The 25,504-nt window shown below is 39.0% G+C and overlaps 2 protein-coding genes and 1 long non-coding RNA gene across 9 annotated transcripts in view; 2 read left to right on the top strand and 1 right to left on the bottom strand.

The window, feature by feature from the left end:
• LOC139811790 (very long chain fatty acid elongase AAEL008004) overlaps nt 1–22,473 on the bottom strand; it is a 39,366-nt gene extending 16,893 nt beyond the window's left edge. For 2 of the 5 annotated variants that reach the window (XM_071776185.1, XM_071776190.1), the window contains exon 1: nt 9,353–9,845. The gene's annotated coding sequence lies outside the window, so the exon portion shown is untranslated. Of the gene's footprint in view, nt 1–9,352; nt 9,846–21,436; nt 21,588–22,218 lie in introns of those variants that run through there. The other 3 variants (XM_071776186.1, XM_071776187.1, XM_071776189.1) reach the window with 3 other exon arrangements.
• Nucleotides 8,121–16,211, top strand: LOC139811793 (uncharacterized). The gene is made up of 4 exons (XR_011731742.1): nt 8,121–8,408; nt 10,777–10,965; nt 11,658–11,831; nt 11,912–16,211. It is a non-coding gene; the product is annotated as an uncharacterized lncRNA (long non-coding RNA).
• On the top strand, nt 19,413–25,116 carry Peng (Pumilio and CPL domain-containing protein penguin). Of its 3 annotated transcripts, XM_071776182.1 has the most exons (4): nt 19,413–19,557; nt 21,031–21,279; nt 23,049–23,181; nt 23,260–25,116. In XM_071776182.1, the coding sequence occupies exons 3-4, from the start codon at nt 23,061–23,063 to the stop codon at nt 25,092–25,094; spliced, it is 1,956 nt and encodes a 651-aa protein (XP_071632283.1). In that variant the 5' UTR covers nt 19,413–19,557; nt 21,031–21,279; nt 23,049–23,060; the 3' UTR covers nt 25,095–25,116. The 3 variants fall into 3 exon arrangements, with proteins under 3 accessions (XP_071632283.1, XP_071632280.1, XP_071632282.1); XM_071776179.1 differs by lacking the exons at nt 19,413–19,557; nt 21,031–21,279 and adding an exon at nt 22,647–22,857; XM_071776181.1 differs by lacking the exons at nt 19,413–19,557; nt 21,031–21,279 and adding an exon at nt 22,647–22,863.
• The last annotated feature ends 388 nt before the right edge of the window (nt 25,117–25,504 follow it).

The following is a 25,504-nucleotide window of genomic DNA, read 5'->3' as shown; positions in this document are numbered from 1 at the left end:
GATAATCTTGATTGGAGGTTTTATCGGCATTAAAATACAGATAGGCGCAGGGAATTATAGCATGTGCATTCTCATCTTCCGTATAATTTTTTCACACGATCAACCTCAGAGATAAGAAAAAGATAAATTCTTGCCGTGTGCATGTGACCAATCTTGTTATTACGAGAAATCGTCAGGATGGCACGTATCCGCGGATGACAGGCATTTCGGCGAGGCGTTGCTTCCTTTCTCGCCGATCAACGTTTCTCGCCGTCGAAATTATCGCGGCACGTAACAAAAGTACAAACACGTACGTAAAATCGTCAAAGGAGCGCGTGTCGAGACCGCCATCGCCTTAATTAACCGTCGTATATGATTATTGAAATTGTCCACTAGGGCTGCGTTCGGGGAGCGCGCTATTAGCGCTATTGCATCATGCTATCTTTATCGCTCATCAAGTGTAGAACAAGGATAGAATAACCAAATAGCGCTAATAGTGCGCTCCCCGAACGCAGCCTTGATCACACCCAGGAGAAACCAAAACTTTGACCCACGTCGAAAGGGTCCCTTCGTGAATGTTGTTCAAAGAAACTGCGAGATTGTTTGTATAAACTGATTAATAAAGAAATAATAATCAGAAGGCGTCTGACGATAACAAAACGGAGATATCATCGTCACGATTACGATGATAAGTCACTTCTCTTTCGAGTATCCCGCGAGATTATACAAATATTAAAATAATTAATGGATGATCACGCGCGATAAGCGAGATAATCGATTCGGTAGATTAAGCGAGATTTGACGTGATTTTGGAGCGACTTCTTAATCGCAACTTTAACTGCTGCGGCCGAAGACAACGCATTCTCAAAGATTCAAGGTTGGATTTTCCAACATAATATACACTCGGGGTCACGCATACCTTCAATCGGCTCGTTAATTGCACAAACCTTGGGCAGCGACTTGCTTAGCGCCGAAGATTCACTTGGATGGCACTGCAATGCCGCGCCGCTTTCCGTCTACGGTTTTTACGCGTAATTTGCCGTGTTTATGTAAGAGTATCGTGGTAAGGTACAGGGTGTCCCGTACCTTGCGGCACAGCATCGGGAAAACAATAATTATACTTGAGAAAATGAGTAAAAAGTACAAATGTTTCTCATATAAAATTTTTTTTAGACGAAAAAAGAGAAAGAAAAATCAATCTTGAAAAAATAAAAAAACTAGATAATTTTAATAACATTTCCTTGGATAATTTTCAACAATCTCTGCACATGATCTCCGCACATTAGGTATTTATACGATATAAGCCTCGATATAAACATTATACATAATATATTTCGGCAATAGCTAAGGTAAAGAAAAATAGAATAAATCTCTTAAAAAATGAGTGCAATTAAAAACAGAATCACAGTTACCTATGTACTGACAATTATATGTATAAAATATTAAGCTTATTTTACTTAAGATAGTGGTGTACAAAATATGTCGTTAAAAAATGTACAATCGAAGTTTTATGGCTGTAAAGTTTTTTTTAGACATGTATCAAATTTATGATATTTTAAGCAGCTATTTAATGTAATCAACAGAATAACAGGTGACATATAAGATTAATAATGCACGGCCTCGAACGACCTTATTATGCATAGAACTTTTTACAATTCATAACCGATGATTCATGCGAGCCGCTAGTTAATCACTTGTATCTAGTGTCGTTTTTACGAATTTATTAGTCTAGACATCGCGCAAATTAACAAATAAGAGTTCGAATAAGTGAAATATATTAGAATAAATCACAGAATAGAGAAAGCGTTTGTTAATGTCTTAATGCAAGCATTCTGAGAATTCGAGATTAAAGAAAGAGAAGATTATTACAATTACGAGATCAAACGCTTATATTAAATCCTGTCTGACAATAATAAATTATACATAGATGTGTCACGTGCGGAGATAACAGTCAGATGAAACACAGATTGCTCGTCTAATATTTTAATGTCGAGAAGCGCCGTCTTGAGAAGGAGTACTCGAGGAGTCTCGAGAGTATTAAAACAATCGGATTTACGGACCAGCCGCGGCCTAGATGGCGTCAAAAATAGATTCGGACGAAGACACAGACGGTCATTGATGTAGAATTGTAGACTCTCACCCGCGGGAACCACGATTCCGAACGTGAACGTTGTACCCTTTTGATTTATGCACTTGACAAACATTTGTCTTTTCTGCTCATATTTGTGCGAGCAAATACCCCGGGCTACGCGCGTTCGCAGTACGAGACGAGGCTTTAATTATTTTCCGCCACCTTTTTTCCTTCACACCCCGCGGACTCGAGCAAGTACGAAATTAACGCTCGCGTAATTAACGCCTTCCACGAAATCCACAGTGAGACGTTGTTCCTACTTTACTAAAGGAGGTCTCTTTAACTACGCGCGCGTCACTTTAATATCGTTCTATCTGAAATTAACCGGCTGCAACGGTTGTCCTCGATCGTGCATCACAAGCATGCACAACACATTAACGCAACATCTGAGCTGCCGCGATAACACGTGCACGTATGGGATCGGAGCAAGGCCGAGGCGATATCGGCAACGGTGATTTCGTGAGAAATCGCGATTTTCGCAGAAACTGACGATTTTGCGGGCTGACCAGGTAGACAATAACGTCGTTAATCTCCAGTGTGGAATTTGGCGATAGCCAGAGAAGATCGTGAATGACGTGAGAAGTCTGCGAATAACCTGCGGCTGCATTTCGTTGAGATAACTTGCCATTATGACCATAAAGTTCGTGATGGCGATGGAATGACGGTTCTAATAACCCGTGGGAGATGCGGCCTTTGCCATTTCTTATAAGGTTGCACAACGAGGCTGCAGCAACGCATCTCTGATCCCCGAGGAGACACGTTACGAGACATCATCGCTGAATTGACGATAATGATCGATGTAAAAAGTCGTCGTTGGCTTCAAAGTAAGCTCCGAATTGTCACACCTCGAGACATCGATTAATGATTATGTAAATGGCTCCTCTGCATCTCATTTTACATTTCAAATCTGATGGCGCGAACGTTTCGGAATTAGCAAATTTTTTATATGTTAATACTTGATTGACGGCAAATCCTATGAAAGCGTACCGAGAGTATCGCCATGAATTAGAAACTAATTCCAATTTTTTCTCTAATTAATCTCCGATACGCGCGCGCCCGTCTAATTATAAATTATATAAATTATAAATATACATATATTTGAGATATCATTACGTCTCCTGCTGTCCCACGTGGAGTAAGTTTTAAATTTTAATTCGCAGCATTTGATTTGAATTCAAATACCTCTCGAGCGGAATACGACCTCGCGAGAATTCGAATATAATTGCTCCCGCGGATTGACCCTTCAAGAACGCTCCAATTTTCTGTAATAATCTCTCTGTGAAAATTACCAAGATACTTAAGAGCGGAGAGGCGAAGCTTTTTAAAATGCAATTAGCGTAGATGACCGAAATGTGCAAGTTGTCTCAAACGTCAATTAATAAAATTTTCCATGTGTGCGCCGTCGTACAAAGACGCAAGATACGTAACGTATGAAATAAATCATGCGGAATGCTATATCCGAACTCGTGTTTACATAGCCTATCGTAACGACGACGTTGTTACGAACGTCATACCTGTAGAGAATCACCGTAACTTGATAATGGTTATATAGCTGAATAATTCCGCCGATGCGGAATAGATTAACCGGCATTTTAATCTCCCGTTATATAATTCATTCGTTAAGTTCTCTTGTACTCTCGCTGCTCGCCGAAACGATCGTCACGATATCAGAGAGAGATCAGTGTAGAACTGTAGAGTATTGTAGATAAATGATCAAGACACAGCTTTATTTACAATTCAAAGCGGATGATGTTATATCGGTTACGTTATAGATACCGGCCGCGAATCTGTCTGAACTCAAAAGAGAAAGAGAAATTTTCGTTATTTCATATCTTCTACAAATAAAAGTCAGCTTCAAATTAAAAATAAATTTCTCTTCCTTCCCTCCCCCTCATCAGAGAGAGAATCCTCGTAGATTTCAGAACATTTCTACGGATGTTGCATCGGGGATTATCTCATCTGACGGATATAATGAGCGGATCACGAACCCGTAATGTCGATTATGTAACTGATGCGAGAAAGCAGATCCTGAGTCTTGCACAAGTCGACCTTCGAAATTTTTGTTTCCGCGTGCCTTCATGCCGCAATCTTTCGTACTCAGCGAGGAAGGCAAATCAGGCTAGGTCCAGGTCGGGAAGAGTAATTGATTCTTTTTCGCCTGTGAATCGGCGATTGATGCCGCCGGCAACGATCGAGCAGCAGCCGCAACGGAGTTGCAGCGAGCAGGGAAAGTGCATAGCTGCATGAAGTTGTAACTTGCCGAGAGTCGCTGTAACGCATTAATGGCTGCGCGTGGAAAGAAAGAGATAGAGACAGAGATAAAGATAGAGATAGACAGAGAAAGAGAAACAGGTGGAGAGAGGGCAGCAAGAGAATCCCCTTATATAAGTGTCATATTAAAGTCCTTCCTCAACATCGTTGATGGGCTGCCGCGAACGAAAACGATCGAAGCCTGTTATCAGCAATCTTTTGAGACCCCATCGAACAATTTTACGTTCTATTATGTTCCGATGCACGAGCACCGTCGTTTTCGCGTCAGAGAAATCGCGGACTACGGAGTAATTCCGACGAATCGTGAAATTGCGAGAACGATTCAACGAATCGATCGTCCTTATTATCGAAATTTCCTACCGCAATAGCACCGATACCTATCGAAATTCGCTTAACTCGAGATCGGTGCCTTCGGCAGTGGTCGTCAGACCGAAATATAAACATAACAGTTCGAAGACACGAGTAACCCCGTGGGTAATGAGAGCGCGGCCAGGTAACAGAATACGACCGTTGATTCGCGAAGGCGCAACATGAGAGAACGGACGTTCCGGCCTTGACAGATGGATAATATATATGTACACCGCGTACTAAGCTGCGCGACTTTCATTTATTAATGAAACCGACATTAATGACCGGTCCAGCGAGTCGGCGCGGCATGCATGAGATCGCGGATTCCTCCGTTATAGGCAGGAAAAATGTGGGGGGTAGGGTACATCTTCGCTCGCGACATCGCGCGGTAGGCAAGTTGAAAAATTCGGGAGAAAGCCAGGACTCGTTTCGATCTCTGTCAGAAAATTTGCCGAGACTGTGTCGCAACGCGGCACGTTTCACGTAATAGGCATATAAGTTGGCGTGTCAGCCGCCACGAGCCACGCCGGCGCGCGGCGGCCGGTAGACCCGCGCGCGATTCAGCCCCGCGATCGACGATCGACGTGAATGGATCGTGAGAGACGGAGATCGCGCTTGTCGATCGTCATCGACGCTGGTAAGTGGCTCGATCGACCGCTTGCCATCGTTCGGGGAATCGCCTCGGCTCAGACTGCGGCACGCGATCGCGTTCTCCGGCGCGCGCGCGACACGCTTGTTCAAAACTATAAAAAGTGCGTGGCGCACGGGTTTTTTTGCATCTCTCGCGTGTGGATTATACAACAGCTTTTACCGATTGCGTTACTGTATACAGTAACCGGAATACCGGTCGCCTAGGCGAGCGATTAGGTTTACGCCGAGGTTTACGCACGATTCCACAAGAATGTATACTGCTTCTACCGCGCGACGGTAAAATAATATTAACGTCCGGTCCGATTTGTACCTTGCCTGAAAGTTGTCCGTAATTAATCTGGAACACCAGCCCCTTATGTAACTTCGTAATGCTCTATTAATTTAATAAGCATATAATTAAAAAGAAAAGTGGAACATTTCTTCATAGGTCAAAATTTCAACTCATACACGGGAAAAAAGGAGTCGTCAAATATGGACAATTAACATTTTCTTGCAGCAAGAGTTATATTTTTAGCAAAAGGTTTTGCTACTATTGCTAAATATATAACTCTCGCAGCAAAAGAAATGTTAGTTGTCCATATTTTACGACCAGATTTACTACGGTAGCTAATTTTTATCCGTGTACGTGATAAAAAAATCCTAAAAGCGTAATCTCATTACGAGCAGCGAAATATATCAAGTATAAATTGGAAGAATTATTAGACAAGGGGTGAAACTGAAATTGAAAATTAAACTTAAAGATCCAAGAGAGTTAGATGATAATAGTTCATCATCAATAGTACAATGTCAATTATTACTGATTTTATCAATATTTACCAGTGATAACTTGTGCTGCTTTTTATCGCCTTCGGAATAGAACTTTAATCATGTGTAATAACAAGTCAAGTTTCTCGTGATATCAATTTGCCGCAGTTCCCACACACTTTGAGAATTAGATCGATTATGTAATAGGTGTTATGCATAAAGATTTGTTTATATTTGATACATTACATCATCAGCTAAATTCCGATCTTCAAAGTGAACGGGTTCTTCGACGAAAACTCATTAAAAACCAAAACAGATACATCCATTAAGATTAATTGAAATATTTATGTGAGTACTTAAACACACAAATATATATAATTAATATATTAGTATACTACTATGAATAGTACTTATTAATATATATTATGGGTGCGTTAAATATCATGTAATCACACGTTATACAAAAAAACATGACGCGAATCGTAAAAGTTCATCGATTATAACACTGATTTGCCGATATACCAATTTCCTTGAAATATGAGAGCAAATACTAATTACTTAGGTAGAGAGATTATACAATTGTGGGCAGCGCTGATCATAAACAAAAGACCTTGAAAAAGCATGCAAAAACTAGCCGGCGGAGCTAAAGGATAATTGTACGTATTTTTCCTTTACCCGCAAGATATACCCACAAGATTGTTTTTTCTTGTTTCCTCGCGAATTGTGCCATCAGTTTATTTACGTGTCTGCAAAGTATTCCATACGCCAACGATCTCGTATAGCATGTGCTTCCACGCGTGTAAATTAAATTAAATATGTCGAAAGAAAGTACTTCGTTAAAATCGACAATCGTTAAATTTAATAAAAATATGTTAATAAAATTAATAGGAACAATATTGAACGGTAATTAATGATATTACATAGGCGATTCATATCATTAAAATTTATTATATGAATACTGATATGTTTATCATATAATGTGTTGTGTAAATTATTATTGAAACAAGTCTTCGTGCAAAACCACATTTTTTTCAAGATTTAATAGGTTTTATGCAGCAAAAACCTACTAGATTAAAACGAGAAAAAACAACAGGAAAACCCGAATTATATTCGCAAGTCACTCGGAAAGATAAATTAACGTTTTCCGTCACGCACGTGTTAGTTTTTTTCGACGCAAATTATAAGCAATAATGTATTTTTATGATAAATTCTTGATGCAAGGAAAAATTCGGATATATCTATCAATCTTTTTTTTTTTAGTTTCATTAGTCTTAAAAAAATTGGTGTTGAGAAATGAATAAATCTCGCAATTATCGTCAGAAAGAAAGAAACGCAGGAAAATTTTTTCATCACGTAAGTACGGTACGTCGCGAGGAATCTCGGTCTCGTAGCATCCCACTCGCATGTTACGTGTCGCGTATCGTGCGATAATTAAACCACATCATTGTACGTTGCGTCGCGTTATATAATATAAAGTCACGCGCGATATACATACGGCCGCGGCGGTGTCAGAGTTTTGTTGTGGAAGTTCCATTCTCTCACTTCGGAACAGCGTCATTTAGAGCCGAAAACATAGTTTTTCAACGGAAAGCATAGTCTGTGATTAGTGTACACGAGTAACATGATTCAACCACGCGTTACGTCTTTGCTAACACGTAAAGGCACGCGTCTTTCACATCGAGAATGTGAGAAAGATAAAAAAAGAAAGGGAAAAATAGAGGAACAGAGAGCGAAAAGAAACTAGGGCTTCGTAGCTCTTCGAGCGCTAGAACTGTTTTCTGTCGACATTGAAGAAAAGCACATTACAATTTATATATCTTATCCATCGTTGCGAACGAGCTCTCATTTGCCTTGTTTTGTTTATTTATGTTTATTTATATATCTTATCTATAATTATTTTCGGTGATTAAAAGTAACGATAAGCAGAGTCGTCGTTACAAAGAAAATTTGCAAAGATAAAGGAGAAGATATATCACGTGTGCGAATAATGAGGGAATACAAATTTTGAAAGCGTTCGAAAATTCAAATTTGTTTCGCGCTGAGATGCGTCAAAGCCACGAAGCAGCGTCATAGATTTTCCGGTTTTCCGATTACGGGCAGATCGCGGGGCGACGATCGTAATAATCGCGCGGAATCCCCGCGGCTGACGCAGTCAGCGACGTCGAACTGTCGACTTGTTGTGTTGCGAGCGATCGTCCGCCTTGCTAATCGCGCAGCGAAATGAACGCAGAAGAGCTCGACGACGCGGTTCGCATTATGAAGCGTTGACTCAAGGCTTCCTTCGGTACGTAAGGATGGCCTAACGACTATAAATACGTTCATTAAATGATCCCACGAGTCTGTCGCGAACGGGTGGAACGTGAATCGAAATCCAAATCGCGCGCCCGTGATGATGATTCATAAGAGAAGAGACGCGGCAAGGAAGGAAGGAAGGAAGGAAGGAAGATATATATATTTCGTATATGCACTCTCGGACCGATGCCGAGCGGTCGATCGATGGCTGATCGGAAATAATTAAAACGTTCAGTCACGCGTTGGACAGCCATTCCTCGAAACTACGTCCATATTATTTCAATTCAATTTACGATCTCGCGAACGTTGTAATTCGATTCTGTAGAATTTCTTTTATTGACCGCCAATAACAAGGATATAGATCGGTGGAATTGTGATAGATTCGTATCTCGATTTATGTCATAAACAATAGTATTTTCTTGGTATTATCAAAAATTGAACACACCGATATTGCACTGATCCTTGACGCTCGGTTTCAAGCGAGTTTCATCAACAACGGCGATAATTTATTCATAGAAAAGCCCATGCAATTCCCTTTTCTTTATGTTACTGACTGGAAAAAGAATGAAAATACGTTTTTATTTTACGGATTACAGATTACTCGACAAATAAGAATTTATTATATCGATACGTGCACTATAAAAATCGCACGTATGATATAAAAATTACATGCGACCAGTTTTGTGAATTGTTATGTTATTGCATATTATATTATTGTAATATAGCCTTCAAAGATCAGTTATTTAACACTAATATTTCTTTATGTATTAATGTAATAATTATAATAATATAATCTTATTAATTATATATTATTATTTTCTTAAAACCAAATTATATTAATCGTTAATATTATCACTCGCTATTGATGAAACTGGATCAACGCCGAGGGATCAACATTAACCGATATTGAAAGAGAAAAAATTTCACTATACTTACTAATTATCGAAAAATCGCGCGCTGATTGCGCCCCAATTGATCAATGTTCGTCCAAAAATCGTAACACACACTACAATCGTGACACTCCAACGAAAGCGAAAGCGGTCTTCTTCTCTTCTCTCTTTCTTTCTCTCCCTCTATCTCCAACGATCGTCGTTCTTGACCGTTTTTCTCAAACTTGCGTTTTATCGGAAGAACGAAGAGATCGGACGACGGTGATGATATCGCAGATGATTCTGCGCGAAAAATCGCAAATCTGCGTTATTTCGGCTTTCTCCGATCGCGGTCGCGGACGCGGGATTTTGCGCTTTCGACGAGCCGAACGTTGTTGAGATTTCGGGAGATAACGATTTAAAAAAAAAAACAAAGAAGGAATTAGAAAAAAAGGGAGGAAAAGAAAGGAAAAGAGAGGAGCGTTATCGACCGTGTCGATATCGAAGCGACGAACACACCGTCGTCGTGCCAACTCGCGGACTGGCGGACGTAACACCGGTGCATTGCTTTTAACCGATTCGCCATATTGGTCCCTTCTACCACCTCTCTCTCTCTCTCACTCACTCTATCTCACTCCTCTCTCTCTCTCTCTCTCTCTCTCTCTCTCTCTCTCTTTCCCGCTCGCGTCCTCCGGATCTTGTCGTCGTATAGGCCGTGCGCGACGCGACGTCGAGATTGTGGTTCACCTGCACATGGCTCTTGACGTCGTCGCGTCGCGGTGTTTGCCGCGCGTGATGTCAGCGCGACGAACCCGATGCCGGTGATGCCTAAAAAGCGGAGCCGAACTAGGTGAGGAGCACGAACGAACGCGACCGCTACGACATGTCGCGAGCACCAGCGAGCCCAAATTTGCATCGACGAATTGTCTCTTTGTCAGTATAGTAAATAGAAAAAGCGTTCGTTTTCAACGCTCATCCGTATTCGTTCGTGTTTGTTCGCCCACGTTAGTTCGATCCGGATGCACCTTAATGCGACCCCGCGGATGTCTCGAAGGATTATGTCATATTTTACGTCAGACGCGTTTCGCGACGTGCAAACAATCAGTCCTTCAATCTGCACTTTTGACGCAGCTTCTCGTGTTCTTTCGCCCCGTCACGTCGAGTATTCGAGTAAATACGATTGCACATGGGATAATCTTATTTATCGAGTGATTTCTAAAAGTGGAAAATGCCGTCACGATACATACGACGGTTCGCGGAATACAAAAAATTATGCGAATTTTATACCGAATTACTCGCCGATCGGCCGCTAGCTAGTTCACGAACGCACAAAGACATCATGTATATTAAAAAGCGAATAATTATCAGAAGTACAGAAAAACAAGCCGCTGCTGGCCATTGTTCGCACATTATCAAGCCAAATCAATCGAATGTGTATATTAATTTTTAGCAAAGTTACGAAATGACCCTGAAAATATTTTTTTCTCGCAGACGTGACCTTATGCCTTTGTCTCAATCAATGCATCGCTGTTTTCTAACAAAATATAAAAATACGGAAGTGACAGAGAAACATTTGTCAAAGAAATATTTTTATAAAAATTTCGTGAGCTACTCCTTATATCTGTCCTGAGATATGGACGAGATAATTGTTATTAATGATGAAACTTTCATCTCGTTAAGGTATGTACACGACGGCCTTCCGACAGTCTTTTTTTTCACCCGAGACAATAATGCCCTTCATCCCTAATATACACCTGACACGCTTCTTTTTGTTTTCTCGACTGAAAGATGCAATTATATACGGAAGAATTGAACAAAGAACGAAGTTTCAATCGACTTCACGTATAAACGCGATTTATCTCAATTAAATAAAAAATTTCAATTAAATTTCGAAGGATTCCAACAGAATGGACACATGTATAAACGCAGGAAGGTCTTAACTCGAAAAATATGATATTCATCCAATTATGAGACAATTAAGCCATAGTCGAATTTAAAGAAATTTCGTCAAAGAACTTAATTGCCAGACCAAAAATCGTATTTTTATTTAATTGTGCTCAATTCCAACGAATGACATGTTATTCTATTGTATGAACGACGATGTTACGTATCATAATTAAAATATGGATATAGAAAGATTGAGATATGTCAAACACATTAATAAAAATTTGGCAATCCGAAACTGTTCAAAAAATTTTAAAGATTATAGATTGAATTAATAATCCTTATCATCTCTCTAAAAAATCAATCTTGAATACCTACACATCTCACTGTACAATACATACAATACACACAAGACCATAAAGCATAAGTATAGTTTATTTCTAACGTCGCTCGGCGCGGAGATGCTATTTTGAGTTTGGTCTTTCCAGGAAAGAGCCGGATATCCCGCCGAAGGCCAGACAAGTTCAACGACACGGAATAAGAAATTCCGATAATTATATCGGTTTGATAAGACATGACTTTCTACCCTTTGATTTACTGCCCTGCTGACGAGACGGTCCTTGGCAATTTCGTGATTGTCACCTTTCAATTGCGAAACAGAGGTGATCGATCGACGGTGCCTTGAATTGAATTAAACGAGCTTACGTCTCTCGAACGCCTACATTTCCTTCTGCTCATACAGATACCTTTGCCGAGTCCAAAGATCGCGAGTCTGGAAGAGGTCTCCGGAAATATATGGGAATCACTCTTAGTTTCAACGAACATTCAAGGGCACCAAAAGAAAAAGAAGCAAGTGAATTAATCGAGAGATTAGCATGTGAAGGAAGTGCGTTTTAACTGTTATTGTATGCGCATAGCATTAATCATGACAGAAAAAAAGCAATCGTGCTAGGCCTGTGGAAGAGAAAGATATATAATTTCTTCTCCAAGGCCATCAGCACGATTGCCTTTTCTCTCATTTTTTTTCCCGATTTTGAAAATCCCCTCATGCTTGTTAATTCTTCAAGAATGTATGTTTTGACAAACGAGTTTTGACAAAAATCCCCTAGATCCGAGACAGGTATCGTCACGCGTCCCGCGCCTATACGTCCTTTCGCAGCGCAGCGGTATTACACCGGCAGTATTTAGCGCAACACTTCGCTTTCTTAACTTTAATTTTGTAAGCGGCTTTTGCGATCTGAGAAAAATAATAGCGTCGGAGTAACGACGGTTAGGCGACCGTGCAATTATATTCAGGAAGCGATCAATATTGCATGATGTTTTTACGTAACGCATAAACAATGGATGCGCTAATCGATTTGACGTCTACTGCTAGGCCGTCATTAAATAGAACGTTACCGTACGGGATTGCTGTGGCGCGGCTGATCTTGCAAAATTATTTGCGTGCAGATAAAGGAAACATCCGCGAAGAAACACGCATACATTTGAGAACTCTATACATTATTGCTTAATGCTTCGCGTGTATATGTAGGTAATAAATTCTTTTATGAATAATATTTTATATTACAATCATTTTTCTATTGCGTTGCAATCATCTATATAAAAACCATAAATTAGCGTTGTGAACAACTTTTTGCAATTGTGAAAAAAGATAGTGTGCAATGTCTATCGAATTATGAATTGTATACGCAATATGAGAAATAATCATTTAAGGGGGTCCTATAGTAACAGTAATTATCGACATTTAGTTAAAAGCAAACCACTTTTAATTGGTTTTACGGAATTGCAAAATCTTTGTACAGAATTAAAGTACGTACAAAAGTGTAGGGGGCTAGTGTCGGTTTTACATCAAAAACAATAAAAATTTGGGCACATAGAGCTGTCACTGACGACAATATTTGCTTATACAAAAATACTGCAGTTTATATGTACAAAATGAGTTACTAGCCCTCTAGAGAAAACATTGAAGAACAATATCATGCAATTACAACTACGATAAAAGTCTTAAAAAAAAGTATCATGCTTTTAACTTTTATATATGCAAAAGCACATGCAGGTTGATAAAACCGAACTTTTTCTAATCCTGTTTTCTATGTTATACATCTATATCTGTCCTTGTCTAACTATAGGTATCTATCTTTGTCCGATTGCTGCGCCATCTCTCGCTACACGCAATACTGCTTATCTTATCAACCTGCACGTGCTTTTGCTGCTTTTGCATATATAAAAGTTATTGTATGTAATTTACAATTGTTTACATATGTAATTTACAACTACGATAGAAGTCTAGAAAAAAGTGTCATGCTTTTAACTTTTATATATGCAAAAGCAGCAAAAGCACATGCAGGTTGATAAGATAAGCAGTATTGCGTGTAGCAGCGAGAGATGGCGCAGCAATCGGATAAGGACAGATATCTATAGTTAGACAAGAACAGATATAAATATATAACATAGAAAACAGGACTAGAAATGTTGACATTATCAACATCGAGGAAGTTCGGCTTTCGCTCGCTATAGGATCCCCTTAAGCATGAGTGACATATATACTCCGTTTACGCGAGCGTTACTTTTGTAGTAACTTACGATAATTCACACGTTTACGCGGAGTAAATTATCGTAAGTTATTACTACAAAATCCCGTTTACGCGAAGAAATTATCGTAAGTTACTGCAAAAGTAACGTTCGCGTAAACGTGTAGTAATAGCTAATGGACCATCATACGGATCTATAGTTCAATGATATATGATTATTGTTCTCATAATTTGAGTTACTAATTGTTTTAGAAAGACCGCATGTAGTTTTTCCTCCGTTACTTAATAATTAACATTGTTTTGACTCACGACAGTTCGTGATACACGAAGGTCTAATTAATAATTAAGTTGTAATAAAATAATAACAAAATAAGAGATAGAGAATGCTATTAAGAAATATAAGAAACCGATCAAAACAGAAATCATTTCATTATCATTTTATCCTTGGATGTATGGCGGTATTTTTGTGAAAAAATAGTAGATATCAATCTTGTAAAACGGTGGTAGCATATACAGAAATATGTTATACTTAATCGAATATATATCTCAAATAAAATTAATTTCTCTCTCGAATGATCTGAATACGGGCGGCATTATCCATGATTGCGTGATAAGAGACTCGTGAATTGCAGAAATTTTCGATGATTTGACGAAATAATTTGCAACAACGCATTATCATTGCACGATATACAATCGTGTTTTCAACTTCACCGCGCTTTACATAAATTAAATAGGTTAAGAGGAAATCCTATTAAACAGGTCAATCTGAAAATTTGAATTCACGTCATACCGAACCAAATACATAACCAATGCGAACTCGCGATATAAATAAATCTTAAAATACAAAGTTCTTCGATTTGCATTATTCAAAATCAAGATCAACTTCACTTGACTTTGCAATCATGAACTTTATTCGCATATGCATTGTATGTAAAATCAACGAGACGTAAATTATTCATGTATACGAAAGGTGTAACTCTTCTAAATTTTAAATTATTATGAGAAAGCTATTTTGCTAACATATTTCTTAATGGAATAAACGACTAAATTTCTTATATGTGTTCATAATATATTAATCCATAAATCTAATAATGATTAATATATAAATACAATTCCTTGTTAAGTAAACAAATTAATTAATTAATTATTATTTTCATCATCTTTCTTGTTTTACTTACTAAAAAATATATTTCTTTAATATTTATGTAAATGGTGACTTTCTATAAATTTTTAACAGAAAAAATCTGCCCTTACGCGAATACGCGTTCGAGTATTATCTAACCAGTAATCATTTTCCCAGTGCCGAAACATTTATATCTTAAAAAAATCATTAGACATAAAATAAAAAAAGATAACGCACACAAATTGTCACTAAATATATGTGTTTTGATAAACAAATAATGCTGGAAATTATTACTTTATTCTGGGGGTTATTGACATCCGATCTTGACAGAAAATATGCAAGATACAACGAGATATAATAATAGATATCAATATCGCATAATATATACGTCATTCATTTTTTGTGATAATTAGTCAAGAAAACAGTTTTATATTAATTTAGAAAAACGCGTAAAATATACTGTATACAACGCATTAAAAAATTATTAAAATTAATCAAAATATTAGAAAATTAATAAGCATAAAAAATGTTACTGTTTGCACAAATAAATTGCTATCGAGAATTACTAATTAAACGAGAATTAGATAAATATTGACAACAAACAACTTCACATATCCTTAAAATATGCAGTCATAATTGAAGTCATTTGGTCAAACAATAATAGATAAGACTGACGTATTGTTGACCATTTTTAAATAATTCTGATGTTTTTAGTCATTTCTTTAAGCTTTCAGATTGTCTGGATTGATTTAATCTAAAAAATAATGTGTTTTCTTAATATATTCGTATAAATATTATATTTATTAAATCCGTATGAATACGTAAAATGTCGCGAATATGAGCAAAAAAGAATGTTCCAAAGTACACAGCACGTGTGTGTACTTTTGTGTTTCAAAGTACAAGAGAGTGCCAGAGAAATATAGCTTTACGTTTTATCTCTACAACTGAAGATGACAAGACCATTTTACTCTCTCGCTAAAGATCAAGCACATTATACCTAAAATAATATTTGACCACACAATCAGGTATAAAATATTTGCATTTAATATGCAAAAGACACTAAGAATTAAAAATTGCATCAAAAAGTCAAGATCTTAAGATCAAGACTTAAGATCAAGGTAACACTAAAACTGATCAGTTCAAAAAAGTATTTCAGAATTACATTTAGTCTCGATAAAAAGATTTTAGTACACTAAGAAACAAATATTTTATTCTATAGTATTATGTATTAATTAACTTTTTAATTAATTTAAAAAAATTAAAAATTATAGTTATTTTATTTTGACATGTTTTTGAACCATTATTCTTCATAATAGACTATGTGACTTATGATGAGATACCCTACGCTCTCCGTGAAAACTATGATGGCTCCGGACAGAAATCAATAAGATATTTAATTATTTTATAACATCTCGTTTATATATTATTATTAAATTAACAATTACTATATTAAATAAGATATAGTTCAATTAAGAGCATGATCAGTGAAACATTGTAAGGAAAAAAAATTCAATAAAAACAAGCGCTACGATATTCTTGGCTACCTCGCCTCACAATGATTTCTCTGTTCTACCCCACGTGACTCTATAAGCATCTTTCTTCCTCGACATTCAACCGCAAATGTATATCGGTTCTCTTCTCTTTCAACCAACTGTCCTAGCTTCATCCTGCATTATTCTCAAGATACACGAGTCTCGGAACTAACACGTGTCGAGAGACTTTCCTTCGCTAGAGGTATTGCGAAAGTGCAATCTCACTAACGAACGGCGCACGGCCGAAGAAAACAGCGGGAGTCTATAGGAAAGACAGGTGACAATAGGGGGTCGACGATCCTGCCGTAAAACACATGAGATATAGATCGGCATGGCGTGTTATTTCGCACACGTTTACGGCCTTGGCCTAGTAATATCGAGGTGCCGTACAAGCGATTGGCGAAGCTCGAAAAATACAGTGCGATCACGTCCGTTGCACAATTTCGCGAACGTGCCGTACAAAGTGTCGTTCTACGTCTGTCGAGGTAGCCAGTGTTGATTGAGAATTTTTGCCAAGCGATTCGTCGGAAGCGGATTGTAATAGGCGAGAATCGACGATCATTACCGAGGTATATATGTCTTGCCGTATGCGGGCCATTTTCGCGTGACGTGTGTCACAGTCGTATTTGCGACGATGTTATTGATACCCATAACATTTTCTGAAGAAACTGACTTCTCCTATTAGATAGATATAAATATACTTAACGGGATATATTAATAGAGTGATCCTCTCCGAAATAGAAATCAAACTTTGAAGTCGTATGCGCGCGTGGCCAAATTGTAATAGCGTACAAATATTATTCTGACAAAATAGCATGATATTAAGCCGTTTTAAATAAGAAGGCAAATAAGAGGTTTTTAAGAAGTAAAAGAGAAAACAGTCGTTCATTCGCAGCCGTAAAAATCGTCGTAAAAATCATTATCGTAAAAGGCAATTATCTTGATCTTTTTTTTTTAACCCTTAAACACACATGTGTGAGGTACGGTAACCCATGTACGGTAGAGTTCGAAACATACGCCAGAATTTCCGAATACCAGAAGTTTTATGTCATTTTCATCTATATATTCTTTTTCCTTACTGTTTAATGTATCAATTTAAAAAAAAATTAAAACAATACATGGTTACGCTAATCCGTGTGCGGTTTTAAAAGATGGTCCAGAAAGTGAGATGTCAATTGTCTGTCACTCACGAAGAAAAAACGTGCTGATTATTTATAAGATCGACAAATTATCGCGCGTGAATTTCGCGTAAGTACCAGAAAGAATTTATGTTACAAAACAAATTTCGATTCCTATCAACGTAATTTAGAGAACCTAATCAACACTTCAAATGACTAAGACGAAAATTCCAGGTAAATTATCGAGAATCGACCGACAGGAACGTGAGTTCTTCACGTTCCTGGTAACATCAATAAAAAGTGTAGCGCGATTACATTGTCAGATTATGCTTCGTGACAAGAAGTGCGACCAAAAAATAAGCGATATGGTTGTTAGTTTTTAATAATATTATCGTAAAGTTTTGTTGTGCGCCGATTTATTTTTCTCCTTTTTTATCACACTTCTTGTCATACCGACTGGTATTTCAGCGAGAATAAAATATCACCACGTTAATGGCACGATTCAGTGATTATTCGAATAGTTCGTACTCTCATCCGAGATCTGATTCTCATAACTATTAAAATTGCTAAACGTTCCGAAATTAGGCAACGAATCTTTCGAATTGACATCACGGAAAGAAAAACAGACAACAACAAAATTCGATAATTCGCGTTTCAAAGGTTATATAACTTTTTTTTAATATAGAAAATACTAAGCACGTTGTCTTTGTTGCAATCGGCGAAAACATCTTAATGATGCAATCTCAAGAGTGAGAAAACTATGGAAAATCAAACTCTGCTCTTTAAATCAACCGTTGAAGCAAACAACGACGTTATTTCATCGCATACAAGAAAGATTACTTTATAAACATCTTTTTGCACATTCTTTCTATTTCTATTTATTTTATTTTCACGCGTATACGTGCATAGTTTCTCAAATCTCTTATTCTTCTTCTTCTTAATACGGAAGTTTGCGGAGAAGAATTCTACAACATTAATTTTAATTGCAAGCTAGAATACAATGCGCAATACGTTACGCGTGCAGCATATTTTGATGATTCACGGTGAATCTTCCTAATGTTTAAAAAATACTATATTATATAAATATGTTATGTTATATTATATAAATATGTTATGTTATATTTTTCTAACAGAATAATCAATCGAAATTTTTTGTCGCTAAGTCACTCAAAACTTATAATAGATAGTTTTATTGATTTCTACAAAATTTTTTAAATAACGACATATTTTTTAAATATAAAAACATAATCAAGAAATTCGCGTGTCGATCGCTATTCGCAAGCAAAATATGCGATTTCCAGTTTGCAATGACAGCACGAAATAAAATAGAGCTCGAGAGTACCAATTGACATCACGGAAAGAAAAACAGACAACAACAAAATTCGATAATTCGCGTTTCAAAGGTTATATAACTTTTTTTTTTAATATAGAAAATGCACGTTGTCTTTGTTGCAATCGGCGAAAACATCTTAATGATGCAATCTCAAGAGTGAGAAAACTATGGAAAATCAAACTCTGCTCTTTAAATCAACCGTTAAAGCAAACAATGACGTTATTTCATCGCATACAAGAAAGATTACCTTATAAACATCTTTTTGCACATTCAATCGCTTCGCATAGTCGAGAATTATTGAATGCTGCGGAATTTCAACTTCGCAATCGGCACAAAGATCAAGCAAGCGGATCGCGTAAGAAATCCACTGCAAAAGTTAAAGTTTGAAAGCGCCTAGGTAGTAGAACGATGATCGTCAGCGACTTTAATCGCACGATCGATCGCAAAACCGCAAATTGCGTTCGCTATCATATACATATATTTTTTTTAATTATTAGTTTCGAGACATATGTAAATAGCTCGATATCGAAGCAATATCAAACGCAAGGAAATCTAGTCGCGAGCAGCGTTGCCTTGGACATGGCGAAGGTGCTTTACGAGCTCGTGACAAGGGCGATTCAACGAGAAGGAAGACAACGCTTTTGCGCCTGCACGAGCGAGTACGTACGACGTACGTACATCGCGCGGGAAGAGCGCGTTGCATCCTTCATAATTTCTGGCCTCAAGGATTCCCCGCTCTTTCCGAGTTTTCGTAAGTATTTCACGTACGCGAATCAAGTCGAACCGCGCGTCCGCGACGTGATCCGCGTACGCGAAGACCGCCGCGATTCCGTGAACGCTCGAGCGCGGAGAGAACGATACGACGCTCGCTAAACGAGATTGTAAAAGTGAATTTGGGAGAGAAGAAAAAGACTTGTTATCGCAAAACGGGACTAGCATTACGTCACCAGAGGGCTGACGCGCCAAATAAGAAATCGTCGTCCAGCCGATTTTTCAAGACAGATTTCGACAGATTTCGGACGGTACCTCTCGGCGCGAGGATAATTGTCCTCGCTACGATAATCGCAATAATGAGAAAATTTTTGTCGGCTGATGTCAAATCTTTGTTTATCGTTGCCGTTGCACCGCGCGCGTACGATGAAAACTCCTCTGAAATGTTTCGTCCGTCGTTTCGCGGGCGACAAAATATAATCGTAAAGTCAAGTGCCTTTTCCACGAAACGGCGAAATAGTTGTCACGCGGTTGCGACAACATTGTGACGACAACGTGCTTACTTCATCCACGATGCGGTCGTATAACGCCGGCGAGTGTTCGCCGCGTGTATGAACGTGCATCGTTGATGGGTCGTCTCAGTCGTCTGCTTTAGAGACGTTTGTATCAAAGTAAACAATCAATGCGTCACACGTGTGCCGTTTCGTCATCGCAGATCTTCGGTTCTCATTTAAATGATAAATCGAGGCTCAATTCGCGCAGCTTTCTCGTTTATTAATTTATCGGCACAATAGTCGTTGTGTATATTTATGTCAGAGCGTCGTTTCGTGCTCGAATCGAACGAATATACTCGGTGTAACTCGATTCTGCTCGAAAACGATGAAATTTGACAATTGACGAAATCGATTATATAGTCGGTCATATATAGAAATATATAGGTACATATTATACACTGGGAAAAAAAATATTTAGATCCAAAGAAATATTTATTTAGATTGCTGCCAAGAGCTTAATTTACTTAATATAATACACATATTTATTTAAAATTAAATATTTTTATTTAAATTAAGTACAAATATCAAATTCTAAATAAATATGTGTATTATATTAAGTAGATAAGCTCTTGGCAACAATTTAAATAAATATTTTTTTCTCAGCGTACCTACATATATTTTCATATAAATACATTAAAGATATTCATATATTATATGTATATCAGAAATCAATTTTTATCATAATTAATCAATAAAAAATTCAATGTTGGTGCTATCACATTTTTAACGGACATATTTTTAGTAAATTATATAATCTGTATATGTTATATAATGTATATATATAAAATCGACGCACACATATAATAAAATGTTACGAAGATATGATAATTTTAACTCAATGCTTTACCAATCTAGTTTACTATACCCATTCCGTTAAAAGTCTAATAACATAAACGTCGAGTATTTTGTCGGTCAAGACATTTACGCGACGTTTTTATGTATGAATAATTTCGGCATAGGTTCCGGAGTGGCGGAGTAACGCGATCGAATTACGCTACAAGGCTTATCTCCGAATCTACCTCGGAACCGCTGGGGTAAAGCATCTGCGGAACGAGAGTCCACGTGACAGGAGGGGAAGCTGTCGCGCGCGACCAGCGACCAGCGACACGCCGCCGCCGCCTCTCGGCGGGCGACCTACGAACGGGAATGCGATCCGCCGCGGCCGGGCCGGGCGACGGTGCCGATCCTCGTTGGCAGCGGTACAAGTGGTACAACGATGCAACATTATAGCCTCCCGAATATCGGGGAACCCGTAAACACGGGACCAGACGAGCCTCTCCCCCTCGCACGCCTCGTGGCCGGCGCGGCGCGGCGCGGCGTGGTCGCGATCAGCTGATGCGGCCGGCCGCCACGACGTTATCTCACCTGTTGCGCGCCGCTCCGTCTCTCTCCCTCCCACACCCACTTTCACTCTCACGTTCCTTTTCTTCTTCCCGTTGCGTGATCGATCGGCTCGCCCCGCGCGCCTCCGGGCCGACTCCCCTCGACGACGCGCGAATTGCCCGGCGCACTCTTCTCGCTCGCGATCACCGCGGACACCCGCGCGTGCCGGTACGCGCACGGAGTAAACCCGCGGATCGGATCCGGGTTAAAAATACACACCGAGGCGCGCGGCACCGAGGAGAGGCCCGCTCCTAGTCGCCTGCTCAAGGCGGACGTCTCGGGAATCTGACGCGTGACGCGGCTTCCCGCGCGCGCGGTCCTCCCTGGTCCTCCCTTCGGCTGCATTCCGATATTCACTGTCAGTACTGCAAATCTATATTTTACGTCACGTATACTATAGATTTTCAGTACTGAAAGTTGCTGACAGTGAATTTCGGAATATATGCTTCGTCGCCCGGCCAGGGACGAAGCTAGAGCCCACGATGCGCGAAGGGCAGCTGCTAATATCGGAGTGGCTAATATCGGAATTAATATAGCCGCGGAAATAGATCGAATATATCAACTTGCCTTATCTTCGCCGCTCGCGCGGATTATCTAGCATCTGTTCGCGATCTGTCGCGCGGACATCTGACGTTTCCAAGATTTAAAAGGGATAAGAATAACACGGGACGTATTGCTTCTTTTTTTAATCAGAATGTTTGAATAAGTCCTATCTAATTATATTTAAATATTGTGAAATATAACATTGATTGTGGCACGTGTACCTGATGACGACGATGCTCGTGCATGTAACAATCCGTACCCTCGGCGTACTTCAAACGGCTAATTGGCGACGAGAGAGAGAGAGAGAGATCCGTGAGGAAGGTCCGGTTTTCGGGCGTTCCAGAAAGGGCTCGCGAGATTAGCGTGCAGTCGCGCGCAGTTGCACCGTGAGCGCGACACCGACCGTGGCACGGGAGTAATTTTTCCGCGCGCGCGAGACTCGCTCTTATGGACAACGACAATCGCGCGAGAAACACGAAGCGACTCGAATACGTCGTGACGCACTCGTGACTGGCCGCGATAATGTAATCTATCGAGAAACTCGATTCTCGAGGTCTCGAGGTATCGAGAAACGAACGCTCGATCGTCGGGCACGCGCGAGCCAATCAGCCAATCACCGAGGCGCGGGTCGCGCACGTGCCACGTGCGCGAGAATGCGGGATCACGTGGTCGCACACGGTAAACAGGTTAGAAACGCTTCCGGCGCGTACACGTGAGATCGCGAATTTTGTAGCCCTCTTTTCGTTATAATCTATAGTTATTCGAGCGTTTGTAGTTTTGTGGATACTCTCGGATAGCAACACGAGGGATTTTTCGTAAACTTAAGACTGAAGGACACTCGGCGTTGAAATTAGATTGAGGTTAGGGTAAGATTGAGTTTCTACATACTTGGAGGCAAAAATAAAAATTAATTCTTTTGTGAGGTTTTTGGTTTTTTGTTTTAAACCAAAAATGCTAGAAATCAAGGATAGACTGTCACGAAAGAAATGGAACGTATTGTTTGAAGACCTGGAGTCCTCCTTGCATCTAACGTGTTGTTTATCTCTCACAGATCCGTTCAAAGATGAAGCGATCAGCGAAGAGTTTGGATACTGGTGACGCGGGAGCAGAGGATAATGTGGACGCAGAGGACAGTAAAAAGAAAAAGAAAGTGAGATTCGAGAAATCCTTGGATAAATCTACAGGTAAGAAACGAAAAAGAAAACCGCAGTTTGGACACAGTGTGTGTGACATCATATATAAAAATAAAATATGTTCTCTAGGTAAGAATGTACAACCACCTTTCATAAAGAAGAATTCGAAAGGGAAGAATTTGAAAGTGGCAAAGAATAATTCTAAAATTGAAAAGATAAATTTGCTCAAACTGAAGAAGGAGAAAAAGGAGTTTGGACGAAAGTCCGAAGCTCAGAAGAAAGATAACTCGAAGACAGATAATCTGAAATCGGAGAAGAAAGCGACCACCGAAAAAACCGATTGGGTCCAATTGAAAAAGGAGAAGAAGGAACTCAAACAGAAGCGCAAAGCTAAAAGGTTGAACGACGACGTAGTGTTTGACAAGGTCATTCAGGCTAAGCAGATCGGCGAGAAGTTACGAAGATCCGATTGCAAGTCCGTGAATCGTGTAACATTAACTCAGACGTTGCACAACATGCTGGAAAATCATTATAGCAAGGTGATATTTACGCACGATATGTCCAGAGTAGTTCAGTGTATGATCAAGTACTGCGAGGAACACATTCGACGGGCTATATGCCACGAGATAAAGCCACTCGTTGTGGAGATGTTACAGTCGAAATATGCGAAGAACTGCGTAAAAGCTATCTTAAAGTACGGCTCGCAAGAAATCAGATCTGAGGTTATCTCTGGATTTTCTGGCAACATCGTCAAACTAATGAGTCACAGTGTATCGGCCTCTCTTGTGGAACATACGTACCGTACTTGGTGTACTAATCTCGACAAAATATATTTCAAACAGGAGTTTTACGGGGACATTTATAAACTGGAAAAGGACAAGGACGTTAAATCGCTGTCGGACGTATTCAAAATTGCGACGGATATGAAGCTAGCCACGCTGTCTGCCATAAAAACAAATCTAGTCAGAATCTTGAACAAAGGCTTCGTCGATTCCACTCTACTGCAAACGGTTCTATGGGAATTCCTCTGCGTATGTTCGGTGGAAGATAGGAGCGAGTTAATAGTTATGCTGCGCTCTTACATTATAACGCTGTGCCAAACAAAAATGGGAGCGAGAGTCGCTACACAATGTATATGGCATGGCACTAGCAAAGATAGAAAAATAATTATGAAAGCCCTTAAGGGAAATGTAAAAGCGATTTGTATGTCCAAAAACGGTCATATGATATTATTGGCGCTCTTTGATTCCGTAGACGACACCGTTCTCGTGCAGAAGATAATATTGTCCGAGCTACAAGAGGATCTAGTTAATATTGCGCTGAACGAGTATGGAAAACACGTTATATTATACCTCGTGGCCAGGAGAAAACCTTTTTATTTTTCGCCGGACGTAGTGGAATATTTGCGCCAAGGTGATGGCAATTCCGCGAGCAAGAAACTAGCCGACATTAGGGAAAAGGAACTCCTCGAAGCAATCCGCGACCCGCTTTTTGACGCAATAATCGCGGATACCGCAGTGTGGTTATCCACCGGCAGCATAGCTATGACTACCCTGGCGATACTGAAAGTAGGATCGGGAGAAAAACTAAATTCCGCGTTCGAATCGATTGCTAAGTTTCTTACCAACATAGATTCAAAAATCAAAGACAATGATACCGAGTATAATGTGGTTGAACATCCTGGATTACACACAATGTTAAAGAAACTTATTCAGAATGACAAAGAACTGATAGAAAAGAACGAATCTACATTTGGAGAAATTTTAATACCGTACTTGACACCGAAAGTGTTGGAAAAGTGGACGGAATTTAATAGAGCTTGCTTCTTATTAATTCTTCTTATAGAAAATGGACTTCAAAATGTTAAAGATACATTGCTATCCAAATTAAAACCTTTAACGGCAAATCTCAAGACAAAGCGCGGCGCTGGAGCATCGATATTGTTAAAAAAATTAAAAGAATAAATGTAAATATATAAGAATGTAATGTAGGTATATTATTCACGATTCTTATCCTTTTTTAATATAGACTGCTCCATTTTCACCGGAAATAGTTAAAATAGGGATCTTAATTCAATTTGAAACTTTCCTATATACTTTTAATATAACAAACTATATACTTTTAATATGTACTTTCAAGATTTCAAATAAAAGTTAATTCAGTAAAAGCGGATCAACCTATAGAGGCCCTCCACTACTCTCGCCGATTACAATCAGTGGTCCCTTTTTGTTTATATTATATATATTTCAAATTATTTATTATTTTATGTACAACATATATAAATATGAACGTTTTCGCGCGATTGCCCTCGCGACGCGCCTTCGGCCGAACAGGAATACGTGTTTGATCAAATCACTATTACGTACAAAGGCAT

Source organism: Temnothorax longispinosus, chromosome 4, assembly GCF_030848805.1.
Source record: "Temnothorax longispinosus isolate EJ_2023e chromosome 4, Tlon_JGU_v1, whole genome shotgun sequence".
NCBI classification, from domain to species: Eukaryota; Metazoa; Arthropoda; class Insecta; order Hymenoptera; family Formicidae; genus Temnothorax; species Temnothorax longispinosus.
The sequence above is the reverse complement of the archived record's forward strand: the minus strand, read 5'-3'. Positions and strand labels throughout refer to the sequence as shown.